Raw genomic sequence first — 18611 nt, 5'->3', positions numbered from 1 at the left:
CAAGACCAGTGACTTGATGAGATTCAGAAAGAATCTGGCCATTTATATGGACAGCAATAATACGCAGCAATACCAATTAATGCTAACAAAGGAAATCTAGAAAGAATATTAAAAATCTTGGGAATTAGGGTGAAAAAACCCAGCTCTGACTATGAAGGACCAGGATGAAAAAGGATATGGGGGTGGCAAAGAATGTCCTTGTACCGCCCACCAAGGGATGCCAGTTCCGGGTCTAAATCCCTTCATTAATTTTATGGCTTTTCCACTTCACTTGCCCGTAACTCAATCTCCCATTCTTCACATCTCTGCAACAAAGTTTTCCCTTGTTTGTGACTGGTCCTACTCTGGGTAAAAGCACATAAAATACTGCTTACTATGAACTGCAACTCTAGGTAACAGACCGAATGCCGCAGCTGTAATTCAGTCCAAAGGCTCTACTACTGCCCATAAACTACTCCCTGTCTCCCAGTTTACAATGTCAGCAGGACTCCAGCTGGATTAAGCCTTCTACTGTATGTAACTGACACCAATGTATTATCTTATGCATAATGCATAGAAGATGGCTCTAAGCATAAATCCTAGATCCTGCCCTTCCTTTACATCACAGACGCAGCCCAGCATCTCTCACACATGCTGCTTACCAATACATAAAATCCCACTCCTGAATCATAACGGCAGCAAAACCTTTACTTGGGTCACTGCTTCTGATGAAAGCCATTCATTTACTCTTTTCCCCAAAGAGCTTGAAATAAACTTCAGTTCATCCCACTATCCAAACTGCCACTTAAATTTAAGGACCACACTGAACTGACGATTCAGGAACACCACCTGCATTGGTCCCTATTTTTGATGCTGGGGAGTGAATGATTCATGCCTAAGACCCTGTTTGGGTCTCCCCATCATGAGGCAGCACCTGCAACACGCCGCAGCTCCACAGGCATTTGGTATCAGCAGAGCAATCACACAAAACGCAAAGCCCTGCAGAGAAGGACAGGCTTCGCAGGCACACACAGAAGCCAGCACTGGTTTTACACATTTTGGAAGAGAATACAGAGTTCAAGCTCCAAAGACTCCACAAATGATGTAGTCAAAAATGTGCTGAATGAAAGCTTTGAAATATCCTGGAGGACAGACAATCCCCCATGTATAAACCCATTTTTGACCTCAGGCATAGACTAACTGAGCTCTTTTGTACAAGAAGAAAGAAAAAAGCAAAAGAAACTGATATAGATGCATTACTTCAAAGTCATCGTACCTCGCAGCCCTTTGGCCATTATTTCTAGTCAGAAGACTAAACACAGAAGCAGCTTGCATGTATCTTCCCATTCAAACCAAATAATTTCTTTGTTATCTTAAGACAGTGTAAGTCCACTTATCCTGAATATGCCATCGTGCAATGCTCTAAATTAACTTAAACCTCATGACAAAAAGACAAAGCCCTGTAAGACTGCCACGTTTTGGCAGAGCAAAGATGGAAGAAGGCTGAGCAGCCACATTTTGATATGCATCGCCTTTCCAATTCAGGCGACAGACAGGAGGCGCTATGAGCAGTACACGCAGATGCCTGGCTTTAAACTTTGCTCCTTAGCCTTCTCAGATAATGCTTTTCACAGTACAAAACCTGTTTCAGCAACAGCAGAGGGCCTCAAGTGGCATCTTCCCTCATTGCCCTTCTTGCAGTTGCAGGAAGAATTTCCAGGCATTTGCATACACCTCCTGCAGCGTGGTAATAAATGCAGAACATGTTTCCACCAGCAGACATCACTGTCAGCAACATCTCCATCTCTGCTCAACATTTCCTCCTCGGGTACAAATTAGTAGTTACTGTTCTCAACGAGCCTCAAACATTCGGGAAAATAAAAAAAATATACAAAAGATGACAGGAGCATGTTTCATGTAGGACTTCACCCACTGGCAGAAGCTTTAGGTAGCAAGATGCCGAGGGTGGCCGGTCCCTGCCCTCTGCCAGGCCACTTCTCACTAGCAGAGTAATAGATGCAGTGATAAACCTGCATTTTTCCCTGCATGGTTTTCAGTACATGACGTGTTCAGCACTTCTGAGGCCATGATTCATCCAAGAGATTATCCCACGTCTTTTCTTTGTCGGCTAAGGACAGTGGGGGGGGGGAAGGGGAACCCAAAAAACCCCCAACCAAAATGAAACAAAATGGGTGGCAAACCAAAACAGTCTTAGAAAACAGCAACGATTAATTCCTCCAGCTTTCACACCTCAAGGAGGCCTCTCCCTTTGGCTGTGGCAGCTGCACCTTGCTTTCTCAGCTTCAGTCTGGATTTTCTCGAATAACTGCTCACTAACAGCAACCCTGGCATAATGCAATTGTCTATTTATTTCTTTATTTTCAAGCTGGGTATTTTATAGCTGGCCAAGGCTACCAATTGGTATGCGGGGAAGCCTAGAGCATGATTTTTTTTTTTTTTATCTACAGAGCCTTCTGAGGTTTGGAACCTAATTACCTTCAGAAACTACAGCCTCCTCCTCATCTGTTACCATGGCAGCTGCAATCAGCTGAGATGCTGGGGCTGACAAGCTCTGATTTACTGGGGTACCAGGGCAATTCCAGGGGGCTGTCGCCTTCAGAATTTACTCCTGTGCTTGGCTCTGACAGCATTTGCAGGAAAGGCAGAGGTAAGATAAATTAAGACCGTACAAGTTGGGAAGTACCGACCTTTTTTTTGAGTGATTCAACAGCCCAGTGCACACTGCTTCTATAGCACTTGCTGCATTTTTATTTCTTTTTTTTTTTTTTAACTCTTACTAAGGGTGTATGTGCCCTTGTCCCAGGATCAAGGTGCAGATGAGATTAGTAGACTTCATTTTAAAATGTCTTTCTGCACGGTGAGATAACAGATTGTTTAACCAAGTGGCAAGCTTTGTTTTCTAGCCTTTAAAATCAGAATCCAGGGAATGTGAGCTTCAGTATTTCCAGTTCATTTCTACTGGTTACTGAAACTACTGTTTAGCTGAAACATGAGGAATTTTCCATACCAATGCTTTTCACACAGTGATCTCAAAGCACCAGACTCATGCTTCCCAGAAAAATCTAGCTTCCCATTGCAACATCTTGGTTCTTCAGAAGCACATTTCCCACACCATCTGCGTGATAACAAATTTAGAAAAAATGAGTAGTATCTTGGCAATCTTCACAAAATGTACTCAGGATGCAGGGAAAGGCGGAGGGGGTTCCTATCAAATGGGGCAGTCAATATTATATCTGAGTCAGAGGTGATGACAACATCAAAGCAGGGGGCTTTTTTCTGAGAAATATGCCATTAATTCTGTACAGCCTGATGCACCCGGGCTGCAATTCAGCTTAAGTCTTGCTCATTCAAGTCATACCAACATCCTTGTCACCACAAAGCCTCTGGGTCTGCAGCTCTGTGTATCCTCACACTCACCAGAAATAACTACTTAACATAACAGACTCTATGAGAAAAATCCCCAAATTGGTATGATCAAAACCAGTGGTCGCATTATGAATGATTAAGGTGCCTTATCCTATCAGTAAAATACAGATAACCCTGTCTCTTTATTTCCCAAAGTGACAGATCACTGGCCTTTGGGAAGTGTCTTGAAAATGACAGGTGTTGATAGCATCAGTAACAGCGCACCACGAGATGCAATATTATTACAATAATAATAGCCCTCGTTTCGGGCTTTTGCATTTTTCAGGTCATCAGTAACAACATTAACAAAATGCAGCCTTTCAGGAGATGAAAAATTTTTGCAGTGTAAGGCAAGCTGGTTCAGAGCATTTCTTTCTACTCTGGGGAATTGTGCCTGCCCCCCCTGCCAGGCTCTCTTACGAAAATAAATGGAAATCTAAGAGACATAAGAGAGTTTCCCCCAGCAAGAACTTGCCATATTTTTTTTACTTTTGCAAAATCCAAAAATGCAGAATGGATTTTGCTTGGATTTTGGGAACAGCTGCTGAGACCTGTGAACATTTCTTCTGTTTTGCCTGCTGGTTTTATCTCTTTATTCCTTAAGAGCAGCAGTGGTTGGGGTAGAGAAGGTTCCCTTGACTCCTGATGTACCTGGAAAGCCAAAGCAAAGACTTAATCTTGCCTTGAAGGCAAAAAATGAATTTTTTTTTGTGGATGCATATCTACATGGCAGCTTGGCTGGTTTGACTTCCCCCCTCATTTCAACATTCGTGGTTAAAGGATCAAGAGCTCATTAAAAGAGGCCACTTTGAATTACTAAGTTAAACACAAACGCGGTATCAACAGCACAAAGTTCTGCAAACTTAAGTGTAAAACTTCCTTCCTTCCATTGGCTTCAACCCAGGAAACTACACAGGGCAGGTCTTCATGCTGCAAAACATTTATGCATGTGCCTAAAACGCACCATGCGTTGGCTCGCTTGTCTGGATAAAGGAGGAGGCAACTCAATGTTTAATTCCCTTGCCTGGGTCACAGTTTTAAATTTGTGAGGCACTTTTAGCAAGTGATGAGGCCTGCTGACTTGTAGTGAACCTACCAGCACACAAAAAGTATTAATAACACACAGATTTTTGTCTTTCTGGGCTGTTTCCTTGGTGGAAAGCATCCATAACAAATTCAAGAGAGCATGCTGAAAGTGGTGTTTTTTTTCTTTAGGGTGTTTTTTTAATAGACTAAATGGCAGTTTTAAGACTATAATAACAAAAGCAACTCTCATGGGAATAGGAGGCTGCCTTTCCCAATTGTTCACAGAGAACCCCAGCTGTTTGAGCAGATGATATGTTAATTTTGTGGTACATTGCTCAAGGGAGGACATCGCGAAGCCTCCCGTGGTACAACACACACAGTTTACAATGGGCATGGTTAGAATTTAATTGTTACAGCTCTCGAAAAGACACTTCTCCAGAGCAAACATGCTATGCAAATACATTTTTCTTTGACCATATCAGAAATACTTCAGTCTGTAAAGCAATCTTTCTGAGCTTTTATGGGAAGCTGCTGCTCCTGGAAGGAAGAGTTGGCAAGTTAAAAAACAAAATAGGCCACAGAACTTTAACTTCCTATAAAATAGCTCCATACAAGCCATACAAGCTGTTTAAACTTTCTTAGAGCAATACTCTGAATATTTTAGAGATTTTCCAGGGCAACACTTGCAGTAAGAACTCCTTGCCTTGCCTCTGCTCAAGGGGTTCCATAAACACACCATCAGATTTATGCATTTCCCTTTCAAAATAACCCCACATACTCGTCTGCAAAATTAATTTAAATAACATACGGAAGAAAGGAATGTGCTAGCTCTTCTTTTTTTTTATTTTTTTTTTTTTGAGAGGAAGAAATCGCTGATATCTACCATAAATATACTCACTCATGCCTGGGCTCACATACTAACATCTCTGTCTCTTTCACACACACTTTTTTCCTGCCCATAACATGTTTAAGTCTGCTGCTGATTAAAAACTTGTTAGAAAACTCATTAGAAAACCTACAAGGGGACTGTGCATTTATGACGGCAATAATTAATTAATGCATAATAAGAGTATTGTTTTTCTTTTCCTTATGCAGACGGCTTCGATTATCACGCGGGTGATGCTCCCACGAGGGTTTTTAGTTCCCAGTAGTTGCTTCCCCATCCCGCAGCACTTACAGACGAGCTCATTGTATTAAAACCTGCCTTCATTGGCAAATCTACCCAAATCCTGCTGAATTGATTAATTCTGCAGGTAGAGGCTTTCGGGTGAAAAAAAAAACCCATAGGTAGTGGCACAACTGTCAGGATTTTCCTTTTAAACTGCTTTTTTCAGAGCCTCGGCTCTAAGGTGTTCTCTCAGTTGTGAGCTGGCAGGCTGGTTTGCATCTCAAGAGCATATTTCCTTTTAATGGGTTTATTTTTAAATTGTTTCAACTCTTTGAATTAATGGAAGTGAAAAAAAGACATGAGAATGACATGAAAATGCAAAGTAGAGCATTTTCCCCCTTTTTAAGCAGCCTTTTAAACTCAAACCAAGTTATATTTATTTTCAAAAACCTCTAAAGTAGCCAATTAATAACATGATTGCATGCTTCTTCAAAACAACGGACCATCAAATGGCTTAAACAGAAAGAGCCACCACCTTTCACTGATAAACAGCATCAGGCAAGGCTCCACAGATATTAATATTCAGTCAGCAAGAATTTGCTTTTCCCACATGGGATGATGATGATTCCATGCCCTCCCTAACCCAAGGGACCAAACATTTATTGCAGACCAAGCAGAAGATTGCAGAGCTTGGCGTTTGGCAAGGAAGCTGGTGCCTGGAGAATGCTACAACATGTATATCTAAAAATACTAATACTCTGTAACGGCCCACAAAGGGGATGACATTGTTTTGTTCTGCCAATATGTAGAGCATTAAGGGTTTCTCCTCAAAGCCACTAACAACCTGAACAGGAGTATCAGAGTAATTCCACTAAAACCATGCCAAAAATCCAAGGGACTGGCTGATGGCATGTTGTTACTCTTGCCGCTTGTCTTGAAAACATACCTGCCATTATTCTGCAAATGGGACTTCAACCAGCTATGCAAGGAGGTTTAACTTAAATGGCCTTATGGAACCCATAGACAGCAATAAGGGCATTCCAAAGAGAGCTTAAAAACAGCCATTAGCACATCGAATGTAGATGAAACCCACACTTGCTTTCCTTTTGCTCATGCAACCCCATTTTTAGTGCAAAATGTCAATATTGTTATTAATATCCTAAAATACTGATTTCTGTTACTGTTCAGTTAACAGTCAAATGTACTGAATAATTATTCATCATGTAGTTATTAGGAAAAACATACTGAAGAGCTGTAACTTCCAAATCCCTCCCACAACACAGATAACACTCTGACAAATTCAGCAACAGTTAAAGGATTTCTATAGCCAGAATATCTCTAGGTTGGAGTAAACTATTAGGCCCTGGCTCTGCAATACAGGAGTCTGTCTACATCATGACATGTACCTCAGTTACCATTTCCAGATACAGCAGTCACACTGAAGAGCAATGGGTACTATACAGAAGCTAAGCAAGTATTCTGCAAAACCAATGTGAATGGGAGTCCTTGACTGGAAATTCAGATGGGGAGATGGGGTTGTAGCTGGGCTTGCATCAGTGGGGCAGCACTCTAGAGTTGATGAAGACCAGGAGGCTTCCCATACCCCTAGGGTAGAATTGGTGTGCTCAGCTTGCTCCTAGAAATGCCTGTACACCAGTGCATGCAGCATGGGGAATAAGCAGGAGGAGTTAGAAACCTGTGTTCAGGCAGGAGATTATGACCTGGTGGCAATTACAGAGACATGGTGGGACAGATCACAGGACTGGAATGTGGTCATGGATGGCTATGTCCTTTTCAGGCCAGCCAGGCATGGTGGTGGAGTTGTTCTTTACATGAGAGAGCAACTACTATGTATTGAGTACTGTTCAGGCACGGATGAGGAGCAAGTTGAGAGTCTACGGGTGAGAATTAAGGGGCAGGTTGGCAGGGGAGATACTGTTGTGGGTGTCTATTACAGGCCACCAGATCAGGGTGAAGAAGTTGATGAAGCCTTCTACAGACAGCTCACAGCAGCGTCACAGTCACAGACCCTGATTGCTGTGGGGGATTTTAACTTCCCTGATGTTTGCTGGAAGGACTACTCAGCCAGCCAGCCACAGTCCAGGAGGTTCCTGCAGTGCATTGACGATAACTTTCTGATGCAAATGGTGGAGGCGCCAACCAGGAGAGGTGCACTGCAGGATCTCATCCTCAATAACAAGGAGGGTCTGGTTGAAGCAGTAAAGGTTGAGGGCTGCCTTGGTTGCAGCAACCATGAAATGGTGGAGTTCAGGATCTTGTGTGGCAGAAACAGCATAGGAAGCAGAATCACAACCCTGGACTTCAGCAGGGCAAACTTTGGCCTTTTCAAGCAACTGCTAGGGGAAAAACCCACGGGACAGGATACTTGAAGGTAAAGGGGCCCAAGACAGTTGGTTAGTGTTCAGGGACTGCTTCTACCAGACTCAAGATCAGAGCATCCCGACACGTAGGAAGTCAAGGAAGGGAGCCAGGAGACCTGCACGGTTAAACAGGGAACTGCTGGGTAAGCTCAAGTGGAAGAGGAAAGTTTATAGATCATGGAAGGAGGAGCTGGCCATTTGGGAAGAATACAAGGCTGTTGTCAGAGGATGTAGGGAGGCAATTAGGAAAGCCAAGGCATCCTTAGAATTAAACCTCGCGAGAGGGGTCAAAGACAACAGAAAGAGCTTTTTCAAATACATGGCAGATAAAACTAACACCAGAGGCAATGCAGGCCCACTGATGAACGAGGTGGGTGCCCTGGTGACAGAAGATACAGAGGAGGCAGAGTTACTGAATGCCTTCTTTGTCTCTGTCTACACTGCCAGAAGCTGTCCTGAGGAGCCCTGTACACCTGAGGCCCCAGAGGAAGTCAGGACAATGGAGGAGTTTGCCTCGGTTGATGAGGACTGGGTTAGGGAGCAATTAGGCAATCTGGACATCCATAAATCCATGGGTCCAGATGGGATGCACCCATGGGTGCCGAGGGAGCTGGCTGAGGAGATTGCTAGACCACTCTCCATCATTTTTGCCAAGTCTTGGGAAAGAGGAGAGGTGCCTGAGGACTGGAGGAAAGCAAATGTCACTCCAGTGTTTAAAAAGGGCAAGAAGGAGGACCCAGGTAACTACAGACCAGTCAGCTTCACCTCCATCCTTGGGAAAGTGATGGAACAACTTATCCTTGGTGCCATCTAATTAGGGGCAGTCAGCATGGCTTCACCAAGGGGAAGTCATGTTTGACCAACCTCATAAGCTTTTATGAGGACATAACGAGGTGGCCAGATGATGGCAGAGCGGTGGATGTGGTCTACCTTGACTTCAGTAAAGCATTTGACACAGTTTCCCACAGCATCCTCACAGCTAAATTGAGGGAGTGCGGTCTGGACAATCGGGTAGTGAGGTGGACTGTGAACTGGCTGAAGGAAAGAAGCCAGAGAGTCGTGGTCAATGGGGCAGAGTCTAGTTGGAGGCCTGTATCTAGTAGAGTGCCTCAGGGGTCAGTACTGGGGCCTGTATTATTCAGTATATTCATCAACAACTTGGTTGAGGGAATAGAGTGTACTATCAGCAAGTTTGCTGATGACACCAAGCTGGGAGGAGTGGCTGACACACCAGAAGGCTGTGCTGCCATCCAGCGAGACCTGGACAGGCTGGAGAGTTGGGCAGGGAAAAAATTTAATGAAATAGAACAAGGCCAAGTGTAGAGTCTTGCGTCTGGGCAGGAACAACCCCAGGTTCCAGTATAAGTTGGGGAATGACCTATTAGAGAGCAGTGTAGGGGAAAGGGACCTGGGGGTCCTGGTGGACAGCAGGATGACCATGAGCCAGCACTGTGCCCTTGTGGCCAGGAAGGCCAATGGCATCCTGGGGTGGATTAGAAGGGGGGTGGTTAGTAGGTCGAGAGAGGTTCTCCTTCCCCTCTACTCTGCCCTGGTGAGACCCCATCTGGAGTATTGTGTCCAGTTCTGGGCCCCTCAGTTCAAGAAGGACAGGGAACTGCTAGAGAGAGTCCAGCACAGGGCAACAAAGATGATTAAGGGAGTGGAGCCTCTTCCTTACGAGGAAAGGCTGAGGGAGCTGGGTCTCTTGAGCTTGGAGAAGAGGAGACTTAGGGGTGACCTCATTAATATTTATAAATATATAAAGGGTGAGTGTCAGGAGGATGGAGCCAGGCTCTTCTTGGTGACAACCAACGGTAGGACAAGGGGTAATTGGATCAAACTGGAACACAGGAGGTCCCACTTACATTTGAGAAGAAACTTCCTCACAGTGAGGGTAACAGAACACTGGAACAGGCTGCCCAGGGGGGTTGTGGATTTTTCTTTGTAGTTTGAAAAATGAAAAAAAATTCACGCACACACAAAAAAGGGCACAAAAAATTCATTGTTTAAAGGATATTACTGGCCACCTGTACGAACACAGTGCAAAAGAGAGGAAAGGTGTATTTAATAAAGGCTTTGCTTATATGTTCATTAAGAGCCTTGATATTTAGGTACTTCAGAGATAAAACTCGGACACAGCAGGTATCAAGATGGCTGACTAGTAGTACTTACAGCAAATGGTATTTATAATGTGTGATGCTAACCCAGCTCTGTTAAACCCATGGTTTAGCTATGATAGCTGTAATTCTGTGCACATACACGCAGACTAAGTACCTGCATTTTCTCATGCAAACATACACACAAACTGGTGTGTACACACCGGATTAAAACAAAACAGCAGCCAGCAAACAAAGAATATTAAACACTGTACCTCTGAGTCATAATCTTATAGGCATCTGGCAGATAACAGCGGATATTCTCCATCTGAGCAGGATCAGAGTCACAGATTTTGTCATCGGTCCTCCCGTAGTTGGCACTTTCGATCATGATCACATCTGTTCCCGGGCAGCGCAGCTCGATGGGGTAACTCTCACAGGACAGCTCCCGTCGGACCACAGCCATGGGCACCGGGGCACGGCTGAAAGCTGCAAAGATTAACACAGAAACATAGCAAACATTTACCTTCTGCACTCAGGCTGGGATTAAAAGCAGAATGACATTTAGCAGCAGCTTTTAGCCATATGCTCTGGATAGTTTCAGTATCAAGAGGCGGTTTCCAGAAGTAGGGTCCAATCCTCAACTTGCTGGCTGCCAGGGGAAGTCACTTCTCAGTGACTTGATTTTCTCATCTCAAAACTAAGCCAACGATCCCTTTTATCCAGGGCTTTAGAAATCCCCTATTGAAAGGGGTAAATAGCAACTACGCTGTTATGATTTCTGCTTACCAGGTAAAAAGCTACTTGGCTTTGATACATAAAATTATAGCACTGTGTTGTACCCTATCAACTGGGGGAAATTTTCTGATGACAAGCAATCCATCTGCTCACTGAGATTGTATTTGTCCTGCTGCAGATGTAAAAACATCTGCATAGCTCCTGGCCCTTAGAAAACATGTGCCTCATGGCTTTTGCTGTAGCCCACAGCATGCCGGAGGCTGGCCTGGGGATTCTGGCAATCATCCTGAATTTTGGGCCCTTCCATGCTATTATTTTCCATGGAAAGGCCAATATATGTGAAACTGGGTGATTCAAATTCAGTCTCAGCTTTGCATCACATCTGCCTGGATGTTCAATACTGGCATGTACCCAGGAAACTAATTTAAAGAAGAACCCTCAGATATCTTACCTGTTTTAAAAGAAATCCAGGCTACAGTTTGCAAAAGAAAAAAAGAAACACGCTTTGAGATGCTTTGAAAACAAAGCCCTAAAGTACTAGTAAACAAACTTGCATGACAACAAGCAATAATATTTTCTGTCTCTACAACCTCTTTGATCGAAAGATCTACAACAGCTTGACAAACAGGAATGAATTAATCCCCCAAATACCCATGAGAAGTAGCTACGCATTGTCATTCTCCTTTCAGCCACAGAAGGGTTCTGCAGCTTCCAGAAGATTCTATGGGGAATCCATGGTGAAACTACGAACCAAATACTTGTTTTCCAACTGAGCGCACCAGCCAGGAGCTGAAACAAAAGCCAAACCCTTCCCTTCCTTATTCCATGAGAAGGAAAACTCGCCCACACCACAGAATTAATTTTATATGAGTTCCAACCACAAAACTCAACATAGAAAAGCTAATTTTATATCTATGTGATGGTCACAAAAGATTTAACCTTCTAAGAGATCCAGGGCCCATCCGATACCACACATCTTCAAACCACTCACTTTCCTCACTGACTCCATTACAAAAACACCAAAATGCCCTTCCCAAAACCAAAAATCCCTTTCAAGGTGCTGTTGTCTTGTCTTGGACAGAGAAACATTCCCATTTCTGTAAATTTGCAGGGCTTACTCTAATATCAGATTCTTACTGATGTGCCAGAGCTATGGTTTAATTGCCAAACTCCCAAGACAGACACACGTTTATTCTTGAATAATAGGTTCTCAAATTAGCGTAGCTTCAGGGTTTGGATCACGTATGATGCACCACATCCCTGTGATGGGAGAAACAGTTTCCCCTGAGCTCCTATTGTACTGTACATTTGAGTAATGCCAAACTCTTCCTCCTGGTACAAAAGAACAAGCGCAAACCCTCAAGACACAAAACCTTGTTCACGTCACTAATGAATGACAAGGTGAGCAGAGGAAAGTTGGGATGAGAAGGCAGAGACATTTAGTTGAAGGTTTCTAGAAGCTTTTGGCAGAACGCCAAGGCCAAGTGCTCTCCTCCCTCCTCCTACCCCATACCTGGAGAACTCTGATTAAATGCCAAGAAAATGGTAAAATGAGGTGTATAGTCAAAAGGAGCTTTTTAGGGCTATGGTTTGGCCTCATTCTTGGGCAATTTGGATCCCTTTCTCCAAGAGGCTACTGCTGACTAACTGCAAAGACACTTGCCAATGCTACTTTACATCTTACAGTTCCCACTAGAGAAAACAAAACTCAAATCTCTGACCCACATACTTCAGAAATTATATTTTTGCTGTTAATTTCTATGCAGGTTTTGCAGTAACTACTTATATTGTCAAAGAAAGCAGACATTAAACATGATGGCTGAGGAAAACCCTGCTTTAAAATCACATAACTAGGAATTCACTCATACAAACCTGGTGTATTTGTCAAATGGCAATCCTCAAATATGCAGCTGATCTTAACTGTCATGTTTTGCTAGAAGTAAGACAACAGGAGCTGCTACCAGCAATATGGTTTCATTAAAAGAGAAGTTTATCTGACAGCAAAGATAGCATCCTAATCTATCACCAATGATGATGCAGTACTTCAGATTTCTGGGGAAGGATTTCACAGTTAATATGGAAATACAGAGATTAAGAAAAAGCTGTTAAACATGTTTCTGTACCAGGTATGAAAGCACATTTCTTGTATCTTGGGCATCTCTCCTGCACATGAGACTTTACAGCATCGATCTACTAAAATTGCATGTATGTCAGTCTCTGGTACCTCAAAAAAACCTCAAACCAAACAACTCTTCCCCCAAAATATCTCTCCATTAAAGAACATCTGGAAAGGAGCAAATATTTCTATATGTGGTTTTCTGTTTACTAAAATTCACATTTTGAAGGGCAGCTTCCACCTACAGACATCTCACTGTGATATCGCAGAGCCAGTAATTATTTTCTGGATATATGGTTTAAGAGAAATGCAACACTCAGGACAAACTGTGTTTGGATCAGAAACGACAAATAAATGAATATTGTAATACAATACAATAGGAGAACGTAATGGTGCATGTTTTCCACCCTACCATGCTCCAACTGCATGTTTTTTTTCTGCCCCGATATCTGCAATAGATACTCCAAAGGGACATTAGAGGTCGGCTGTTTATCTCCTTATAAGTGCATTTCTTGATGTTGCAACCCTGTATGATAATATTTCTTAAACCTTTTTACCGGTTTTCCTGTGAGGAGCAAAGCATCTTTTTGCTGTGAAATAAGATATGCCAAAGCCCATCTGTGAAATACACAGCACGATTGTGTTAATTCATTAATACACTTCTCTCTCCTTTGAGCAGCTCCCTATCTTCATGGTCTCTCACTGAGCTCCTTATTTAATCTCCAAAATAAGTGACCTCATGGTTGGCTTGAAGTCAAGAGAAGCTGGTGGCTGCTCACTACTCTGGAAAACAGGTGCCTTTTTCCAGGATCCAACGTGCAGCCATCAATCTAAATACAGACAGCAGAACTTAAAAAGATTTTGAAAAATGCTCTTTTTAACATTTCAACCTGTGCCAGCTGGACTTCTTCTAACAGAGCCATTTGGTGGAAACCCATCCTCCTAAGCCTATGCAGGGCAAAGCTGGAGTGTGAAACAGTTATTTAGAACTTCTTTGTCTCTGCTAATTTCAGGAGCTGGAAAATTAAGTAAATCATCAAAATCTGGTGCTTTTTCTCCCCCTCGCTTTTGACCTCCAAACATAATTGCCTCTTGTCATGCCTGCAGGGCATGGGCTTGTAGTTACCACTGTGTGCTTAATCAAATGCTGAAAGAGCCTTGAAATTATGTGTCCTCTTGGCTGCTGGAGCCTTGTTAGGCTCTCTTACATTTAGAGGCATGATGCTAGTAGACTTTTATAGTGTGGGATGATGTTTTAAATTAGGTTTTATAAGCAAGTTTCCCAGCAAAATGATGTTCTGGCTCAGAATTTTCAGAGTGAACTCTCAGTGTACATTTAAGGGCAGCAAAACAAAAGCTGCAAGGGTAGAGATAATTATTTTCACAGACTCTGCACAGGATTTGGTCTGCCCAGCTAGATACCTGACTTACTGTTCCCCAAAGGTAAACCCAACATGCTAGTAGAAGAGGTTTCCTACTAATATGGAGCAACGCTTCTGCATTTAGGATTTCACAGTACTTAATATTCCCACAGTTCACCTTGGTGCTGCAGAAAGGAAAAAAAAAATAAATCAGAAAATAGTAAAAGCCCCCTCTTATTCCAAAGCCTATGCAGGAATGGGTACAGGGCTGAAATGCTTTTCAAGTCAATAGGCCTTATGAGTCCCTCACTCCCTGAAGACAAGCACACGGTTAAGTGCTTTTCTAAATCAAGGCCTCACTTTTCCTATTAAGATATAAAGTTTCATTACTGTATTCATTTGCAGTGTGCAAACACAGCTCAGGGCTTCTTCCCTATCTCCCTTTTCCTTAATCCACTTTACACCTGGCCTCTGATCTCAAGAACACTCCTAGTAGCAAACAAAAACTCAGGATAAAGATAGTGACAGCAAATATTTCTCCAATTTACAATTGCCCAATATTTTCATAGTTCACAAATATTAATCTAGTTCTGACAAGCTTTAAAAATCCTCCATTGGCAGCGTGAGGCTGGAGCCGGATAGTGCTGGTTGTCCCCTCTGTGCCTCAGTTGACTCCTGACTTATCTAGAAAAATGGGCAAATTATTAAGCACTCCAAAATCTGCTAAGGAGAGGAAAACAAGACCTAGATGTAATCCTCAGAAAGTGAAGAATGTGGCTTCAGCCTAGGTTTCCCAATGTGAACCGCATCCCCAAGCTATCTTGGGCTTTCTTTTTTTATACAAGATATCAAGAACAATTTGCCATTTTCCTTTGGGCACCTACACCAGAAGCAGCAGTTCCTATTATGGAGCAAACGGCCAACCACTAACAAAGCCGTGAATGAAAGAGGATGACTCAGTAGCCCACTAAGAAACGAAACCAGTTGCAGGGAGGGCAGGGGGCAGGGCAGGGGAAGAACACACAGAAGAGAGGTTTCTGCTGGGCTGTGGAGCTGAATCAGCTCACAAAAGGTTAGCTAAGGTCACAGGGAGGAAGCAAAAGATTTTTTTGAAGGAAGGCTGAATTTAACATGCTTTGCCACAATACACGACAACCTACCTTCAAATTGGAAGTCAGAAGCACAGTCGCAGCCTGAGCTAAATGTCACATGAATTTAATTAAAGCAGAAGCAACAAGTTGAGAACAACAGACAAATGAAACACTGTCTCCAAGGGGAAGTTTGAATGGAAGTACATTAATATTTAGGCCCCATCACGAGAAAAGCTATTCCCAAGTATCTTTTCCCTTGCAGCGGTTCATCTCATTTGTAAGAAAAGGCATGCACAAGAAGATATTTGGATATGTTTAAATTAATAAGCTTCCTTTACGTTAATTCACTTGCAAGCACTCAGCGCATACGATGTATATCCAACCCTTACGCTAAACTTGCTGTCCAGCCTAACAGATCAGAGGTTCAGATCCTGATCTGTAACATCAAGATGTTTCTGTTCTCAGTGAAGTGTTAGGCTCTGTGCCACAAGGACTGATCCTTTTAACAAGTCCACATTCCACAAATCGCTCCAGGGCCTTCAGTAAGGAAAACCACATCATTTCTTACTTACCCAACTCAAAAGTCACTGTTGTTAGATGAGACACTGAACTGTCTCCAAAAAATCCCAGGGAAGCTTTGACTTTGACATTGCTGAACAAACTTGAAGTCTCAAATTTAATGCAGCAAAAAATTAATGTGAAGCGACTTGAATTTGAGTAATAACAAAATTCACCCCACTTTAAATTACTCTGCTGTAGCTTTTTATGTTAGCCATTAGTAAGGTTAATTTTTTCATCTCAGATGAAAACTTTTATAAACCACCACAGCTGGTATGCTCAGAGAGACAGATTAAGTAAGTATGGAGGCTCCAGCCTAAGAACTTTAAGGAAAAAGAATCTGTTTACCATTTTTGGATTTCACATTAAATCATAGCTTCATTTAGTATTACAATTTATTATTGTTTCAATTAAAAATGTCAGCTTACATGCTTACTCTTGCTCAAATAATGCAAATCTGGAATAACTTTCCTTGTTACCAGCAGAGCTTTTTAAGGTATGTCTTAACTGTGCTAAAGAGCAGAGTGACTACAAGTAATAGATTCCTACCCAATAACACTTCCTTGAAGTTTAATTTTGATTTACAGTTCCCTGAATAACCTCTGAAGGGGAACATTAAAGCTTTTGTAGAAATATCTGCATTATTAAAGAAATGATGAACAGCAGAGTGAGGATTACTTTGCGCCATTTATGAACTTATTTACCAGAGCAGAAAATCTCTTTTTAAGTTTAGATTGCATGGAAAGGAGAACTGTCTTGAAATTTGAACAACTGTCCAGAGAAAAAGGCAGGTAGGCAAAAGAGAAGATTTTGTGCCTTCAGTATTAGAGCCTGTCATCGAAATACCTGTATAAAAAATTGAGGCCTCATATTTATCATTTAAACCAATTGCTTTACATCACCAAAGGCCAAGAATGACTCCTTCAGACTTAATCTTACACAAAATTACCCAGGCCTTGAAGACTAGCCTTCTTCAGGAAGTAATATTTATTTAACAATCTGCAGTTTACCCATAACTGTGTTTTTCCTTGGTGTTTTAGACATCACAGCTCCTTTGAGTCTCTGCCATAAATAACAGAGAATTTGTTCTTTCCACTCACCATAACTCTCTGAAAGTTTTATAAAGAAGCCTGAGACTGCTTTAAGATCTCGGCTCCTCCCAGAATTGCAGTCTATGATATTTTTTTATATGCACAGATATATGTCTACAAAATGCATGATACATATGTAATGGGCAAAATGGAAAGCATATTTCTCCAAAAGGTAAAATGAAATTTGGGGTCCCTTACTCGGCATACTCCAAAGGCCACTGATTTTTTTTTTAGAAACCAGTGGGTGCTTATCAGCAAGGTCTGGACAGTGATCTGAACAGTGCCTGACTTTATTTACTTCCCCGCAAAATAAAGCACAACAGGCATATTAAATGTAGAAAATGTACTGAAATGTGCATGCTTGCTCCAGGTGGAAATATATTTCAAGTAAAAACAGATTTTCAGGGAAATCACATATTTTTTTTTTTGCCTGCAGATACCCCTTTATCGGTGGAAAACAGCAAAATGTTAGAACTAAGGAATTACATTAACTCCAGACAATGCTTCACCTTACAGCATTTTTATTGGCAATAAATACCTCAAATCCTGCCCTTCGCACCCCACAAGTTCAGTTTAAAGTAACCAGAGGACACCAGGGTACAAGTTACTGTTTAGGTCTTCAAATGTGGTTAGCGATACTCAAAAAAAACATTTTAAAAGGCAGTAATAACAAGTATAAATAACCACAGGGATTATGTACTCGGTAAAAAAAAAAAAGAACCTGGTACTAGTTAAACAGGGAAAAAACTCTGCAAACAGCCATGATGGATGGAACAGGGTTTCCCACCTCCCTATTCCCCCCCCAATAGAAACAGACTTTTATCTACCAAAGGATCCATTTTAAGCACTTTTTCCTGTACTTATTTCCTTCTGCGCCTCTTTCAAGCATTGTTCTTCCAGTTATTTATACTTTGCATCAAGAACTCTCTGCCTTTTCTAAGAACAAAATTATTGCATATTTCCATCCCCTTGTGTTTGCTGTATAAACAGCAAAGTATAAATGAAAAAACTGTGGACCATAAGAGGAAAAAAAACCCCAATGCTTGCAAAAGTTTTAAAGCAGCAGCAGTGTGTTTTTAAGAAGTGGGGTGTATGGGTCAAAGATGACCAGTTTATACTGGAGGAAAACCTTCTATTGCTGCTTTTGGGGCACGACAGAAAATCTTTATAAAAGATACCAGATTTTTCTCTTTACAGTTCTTCTATGATACTGTAATAAAGCACCTTGTACACTTTCCAGGGTTAAAAAACTGTTTTTTGCAGGGGCTGGGGGAAATTACCTGGACGAAATACCGAAGTTGACTGAACAAGTCTGTTGTTGAAGCTGTCCTCTCTAAAAAAATAAAGTAATTTTTGATGTACTGCAGTATTTGCTCTTATTGATTTTGGGTGGTGGTCTTACCACACAGGCAAACTCAAAGTATTGACATCAAAACAAGACCCACAAAAAACCCCAAACAACCCATACCAAAACAAACAACTCACACACAAAACCAAACAGATAACTATGAGCAATTTAACTCGGAAAGTAAAATAAGATTCCAGTCCTGACTGGTAACATATATACCAGGGACTTTTAACCAGGATAGCTCCTCACAGATGAAAATATTTCACATAAAATTAAACAGAAATAAAGATTG

At 42.0% G+C, this 18611-nt stretch overlaps 1 protein-coding gene across 3 annotated transcripts in view; it reads right to left on the bottom strand.

The window, feature by feature from the left end:
- The window catches only part of ADGRL3 (adhesion G protein-coupled receptor L3), a 238747-nt gene that overhangs the window by 191616 nt on the left and 28520 nt on the right, over positions 1–18611 (bottom strand). For all 3 annotated transcript variants that reach the window (XM_082051084.1, XM_082051082.1, XM_082051083.1), the window contains exon 2: positions 10292–10505. In XM_082051084.1, coding sequence (XP_081907210.1) covers positions 10292–10505 — 214 coding nt within the window. The remainder of the gene's footprint in view (positions 1–10291; positions 10506–18611) is intronic.

This window comes from Streptopelia decaocto (assembly GCF_964273445.1).
Source record: "Streptopelia decaocto genome assembly, chromosome: 4".
NCBI classification, from domain to species: domain Eukaryota; kingdom Metazoa; phylum Chordata; class Aves; order Columbiformes; family Columbidae; genus Streptopelia; species Streptopelia decaocto.
This window is presented reverse-complemented; position numbering and strand designations above follow the sequence as displayed.